Source organism: Lactuca virosa, chromosome 9 (assembly GCF_052849685.1).
Source record: "Lactuca virosa cultivar CGN04683 chromosome 9, Lactuca_virosa_CGN04683_v6, whole genome shotgun sequence".
Lineage (NCBI taxonomy): Eukaryota > Viridiplantae > Streptophyta > Magnoliopsida > Asterales > Asteraceae > Lactuca > Lactuca virosa.
Genome location: NC_136434.1, coordinates 215,529,889 through 215,535,656, shown reverse-complemented (window position 1 = coordinate 215,535,656; position 5,768 = coordinate 215,529,889). Strand labels below are relative to the sequence as shown.

Sequence of the window (5,768 nt, the reverse complement as noted above, 5' to 3'; positions counted from 1 at the left end):
CACACATATGGTCTTCTACCAGATATCATTGTAATATACTAATACAGATTGCCATTTATATATATATATATATAAATCAATTTTTTTAACATACAATCCTATATCATTTCCAGCATTCATACATGACTCAATACTTGCGGTATGTTCACCATCCAAACGCTGAAGCCTTTTCACATGTCCCAAGACAAATCCCCCAACTAACTTGGTCAACAGTAAACAATACCACTGACTGTGGTATTTTTACTATGCGTCACATGGAGACGTTCATGGGTGGAAACATTAGAGATTTCAAAACTGGATTCAAGTCAGAGTCGTTTGCACAGGACAACCAATTATCTAGACTACGTGTCATCTATCTTTGCAAAATATTAAATTCAGACTACAACCTGCTGAAGGATTCAATCCTTCATCAGGTAGCAGAATTCCAAAAGCTGACTGCATCTACTCGAAATCAACTATTGAAGGATGCTGCGACCAGGATAAATGCCAGGCTGACCGAATTTGGTTAAAGAATGTTGGGTTAATAAGACTTTTTTGTTTAACTTCTGGGAAGAATAATATGCTATTTACTTTTACTCTATTATGTAGATGGCTCAATGCAGCAAACCTGTCACTATTTTGTTTTTTTGATTATGTACCTCCCTATTGTCCACATATTATATTAAAATGTCGTTTCTAAATCTTACATGAATGTCTCTTGTGGTTATTGTTAATCGAAACTGTTAATCTTACATGAATATCTCTTGTGGTTATTGTTAATCTTACATGAATGTCTCTTGTGGTTATTGTTAATTGAAACTGTTATTACTTTATATAATTTTACTTAATTACTAACAACCCCACTTAATTTTGTAATAATCAATCATAAATGATGTGCCTACCCAGTTTACCCATCAATACACATGTACCCTGCATAGCCTTTTCCTTTGTCATTTTACTCCAATAAACCATACAGACCTCCACCATTCTACAAACTAACATACGAAAAACAAAACAAATCTTACAAGCATCAAAACATATGATCATACATGATAGAGACCTCCACCATTCTACAAACTAACATACAAAAAACAAAACAAATCTTACAAGCATCAAAACATATGATCATACATGATAGACGTACATAATCAACACACCCATCACCATCTACGTAAATAACATGGTTGTATACAATCGACACAAACATCATCATCATCATACTATCTCGAATACATTGCATCAAAAAATTTTCTGATACAAAAAACAAAATCAACAAACAAAACAAAATGATGTTATTAAATTTAAAAAAACCCAAATGCAGATGTGCAAACATAAGTCAACAAATTATTAATGATAAACAAAACCATCAGTACACTAACAATTCTTCTAACTACAATTGGATTTCTCACGCGCAATTTTGCAAGTCCTCCAATTATGATTCACATATAAGTTGCATCCTGTGCACTTTCGTGAACCACTTTTTGAAGATGCAGATGCCCTCTCCGCTGCACTAACCATCCGTTTCTTAGTCCCACTCCCTTTATTATGTATCACTGGTGGGATATTAACTTCAATTTGTTCTGGAATACTAACCCCAAATAGCCTAAACACAGCTTCATCACTATCATCAAACGCAATTGTATTAACCGGATCTTGCTCAAACACCCTCCTCATCGCACGTGTTGTCTTCACAAAATCTTCTAATTTTTCCTTATCATTCTGAAGACGCTCCAGACAGTACTCCATGTTACTATATGCTTCGGTTAACAATTTAAAAGTTTCATCTTCAATTTCAGCAAGCCCATTCTTACTGACCAACAAATGGCTAGAAATAATATCCCTTCTCCACCTCCGTAGAATATATTGCTCGGGTATCTCCTCAATGTGATTATTCTTTAGAACTGCAAACACATGTCGACACAAAATACCCATTCGCTTGAAGAGTTCGCATGTACAATTTATTTCCTTTTCTGGCAACTTCAGTTCCACCTACATCAAAATTTTAATTCATACTTTAGACACATTTTTTTTAAAAATATATTTATTTGTTTAGATTCGTTTAAACATTACTGATGCTTTTACAATCATTTGAATTTTAGGAACTAACCTTACACTTTGTTTTCACTTGTCTTCTTTTGTCCAAATGTGTAATCATTACTACCTGCCACCCGTTCATATTTTCTACACTATCAATTGAACAATTCCATGCTCCTTTGTATATCTCCTTTCGAACTTCTGCAAAAACTGTATTTGTATACACTTTTGCTGCATGTTGCTCTAATCCTGTGCCCATCCCAAATTTATGCCTGGTTCTCTTAGTTTCATTATCAAGACGACGTTGTGTGTTACGTTGTTTTCCAATCGTCGTGTCATAGTTCACCATGAAATACAAAAGGAAATTCCCATGATGCGAGTACTTATTAAAGAATGAATTCGCACTTTCAGACCTGGAAGTTGTTTTCATCAGTCCATGCATTGGCATGTCCTTAAAATAAGCGGGTATCCATGAAGTCCGCCTACGATACATGTCTTTAAACCATCGTTTATCTTGCAGATTGTGATCCTTCATCAATGACTTCCACGATGTTTCAAACTCAATGGGATCCATATATATATATATATATATATATATATATATATATATATATATATATATTCCATACTAGTTTGTTGAAGCATTTTCTGAAATCCGTGTTTTTCAAAACATCCCCACTAACCTGATACACATCCATTTTAAACTTCAAATTACACATATATTTTAACAAATAAATGTACTTTCATCAACAGAATTTGAATCTCATTACATATTCACCTGATGTAATTCAATTACCCATACAACATACCTTCGCCTGTAGTTTTTTCGTTATATGTCATAAGCATAGTATATGCTTGGCATTTGGGAATACAACCTCAACTGCCTGCAGAATCGCTGGATCCTGGTATGTTAACACCAATGTTGGTTCTTTTCCATGAGCTTTTAAAAAGGCTTCAAGCAACCAACAATAAGACTCTATTTTCTCATTACTAAGTAGGCCAGCACCAACAGTAACAGATCTTTTATGATTATCAATAGCTGTAAAAGGGACAAATACCATTCCATACCTAAATAATAATGTTTGTCATCATTAATGACATCGTACAAACAAATTAATCCAGAATACACATCAACCAAAATAAAACGCATCATAACACTTACTTATTTGTTCGAAAGGTAGCGTCAAAAGATATCACATCTCCAAATTCCTTGTAGAATACCTTATATGTTTCATCAGCCCAGAACATAGCATTTAACACGCTATCGACACATTTATACTCAAAGGAATAATCTGGATAAAATGTTTTCCTCTCATTCATTTTATTCACTACCAATTGCGCATCCTTGTTGCCTATAATGTTACCCAATTTTTTCCTAAATTTTTTGTAATCACTCTCTTCGGGACCAACACACTCATATCCACCTTTTAACGCAGCACGAAGTTTATGCGCCTTTGTTGCACCCACGTTTGCTGTTGCTGCGCGTATAATAAACTCCTTGTCTGCATAATTTTATTTCCTAGCTTTTTTTGAATGTCTGTGCTCTTCTGTGGTATAAAGAGGGTGGTTGTGCAGCTCTTGAAACTCTCTAATTTCAAACTCATTTGTTCCAACACTAACACGTTCAAACTTTATCAATGCTCTACAATCCGTTACAATAAAGTTTGAATTCCTATGTTTCCTTCCACCATTATTTGTATCCATTGTATCCACGCTTCTATCTGGTATTTTCCCAGCGCGATTGCAAACAACATACTTTATCTTTATTGATTTGTCATGCCGAAACCTTGTAGTTGTGTTCAACCGAACATCAAAACCAACATGTTCTGCATATTTTCTATACATATTGATTGCATCTGTTAGTGATTCGAATGTAACCTCATCATCAGGCATAAATTCTTTCGTGACACTAGGTTTCCACAGCTTGTTAGACCCACCAGGTGAATATAGAATGCTATGGTTGACACTTTCATTTTCATCAGATTCCGTACCTGATCCAAACAGTTCCAACCAACTTATATTTATAAAAAATAATACTTTTTTTAAACACTAACCAGATTTCGTTACCATCACAATCATCAAGACTTTGACCAGATTCATAGTCACTCTCATTTTCATCATATGTATCTTCGTAGCCACCTTCAACTTCTTGTGTAGCGTTATCTGTTCCACCACAACAAATATATCAAATATTGACCTTATAACACTACTATTTTGTTATATTATTTATTAAACATTAACAACCACTGTTGAATATCCAATTCCATGACATAAAAAAGTTGTGTTGCATAATAAATAGCTGCAAACATTAATGATGGTCTCAACATATATTCTTCATTGATTTCAATACAAGTACGAATACACAACAAATGGAATTCAAATCAATTAAATTGTATATTGAAACACTAACACTTATAGATACCCCACTACAATCACAAATACGTTAAATCATCTGTGACTGCAACCATATTCAACACTGTTTCAACATAATCCCACATAATTCCATAAACAACAATTGTGTTCAATGCTGATTGACACAATAACATTTATAAATACCCAATCAACCATCACAAATACACTAAATCATTTATGATTTCACATCTATTCATAAGTGTTTCAACCTAAAACCACATACTCCCTTAAAATAAGCAATGATTCACATATAACCACGAATATGCAACCTAATGGACTAACAAGTCTAAAATTGAAATAAACATAACTGTTTTGCCTGATAAACAAGACTATGCAACATATTTGAATAAGATTGTACCCACAAATGATTTAATGTAGTTGTGATGGAAAAGGGTTATCTACAAATGATGTTGTTTCATTCATGATTGAAAACAATTGATTTGATTTGAACTCAATTTGTGTATATTTGAGGTTGCATTGAGATCAATGAATAATTCATTTTTGATTACAACTACACTAAATCATTTGTGACTACAACAACATTTATAGATACCCACAACTCCATACCAACTAGCCTAAATCATTAGTGATTACACACCTATTCAAATATGTTTCAACGTAAAACAACATACTTCCATAACTCAACCAATGATTCATATATAATCAACATTACACAAATTAATGGAATAACAAGTATATACTTGTCACTGGTAAATTATATATGTACGTACAACACCTTATAATCATCATTGAATAAGGGTCTAAGTGTTAATCAACCTATTCAGCTATGATTATCATATTACATCATCTAATTCCCATACAACATCTAACTCAATCGCCACCGCTTTTACTGGTAATATACATATACTTCACATCTGTATAATTCGAATTGAACATCTCTATTTCGTTTTAGCAGAAACTAACAGTCCTTTTTCGTTTCACAATATGATTACATTCAAATACTAATTTCTGAAATCAAGCACACGTACCTTCACCTTCATCATCAATATCGATCAGTGAATTGAAGTAACTTTCATCGCCATAACAATCCCCACATCCAGTGTGCTTCATCGCAGCCGAATTCAATCAACGAATCGTAATTTGATTCCAGATGACGACAACAGAATTGATGTAATATTTTGCAGATGTTGATTACACGTCTGATGTCGGCATTATGGATTGCAGCAATAACGAATATGGTTTCAATAACTTTTATCCAATTAACGTTCTTCATTCCTTATGGCTTCAATCATGGAAAACGTCTGTTACGTGTTATTAAATAGGTTTATGTTATGTTTATGTTGCCTATTTACTGTTCACGTAAGTATATACTTTCCTATTTT

At 33.4% G+C, this 5,768-nt stretch overlaps 1 protein-coding gene across 1 annotated transcript; it reads right to left on the bottom strand.

Annotated features, from left to right (window-relative positions):
- Window positions 1-675: 675 nt before the first annotated feature.
- On the bottom strand, window positions 676-5,496 carry LOC145140286 (protein FAR1-RELATED SEQUENCE 6-like). The gene is made up of 12 exons (XM_079073823.1): window positions 5,415-5,496; window positions 4,081-4,176; window positions 3,636-4,004; window positions 3,176-3,515; window positions 2,889-3,081; window positions 2,823-2,828; window positions 2,697-2,717; window positions 2,087-2,542; window positions 1,389-1,968; window positions 1,087-1,230; window positions 901-974; window positions 676-798 (listed from the first exon to the last, which is right to left on the bottom strand). The coding sequence occupies exons 1-12, from the start codon at window positions 5,494-5,496 to the stop codon at window positions 676-678; spliced, it is 2,484 nt and encodes an 827-aa protein (XP_078929949.1).
- Window positions 5,497-5,768: the final 272 nt, after the last annotated feature.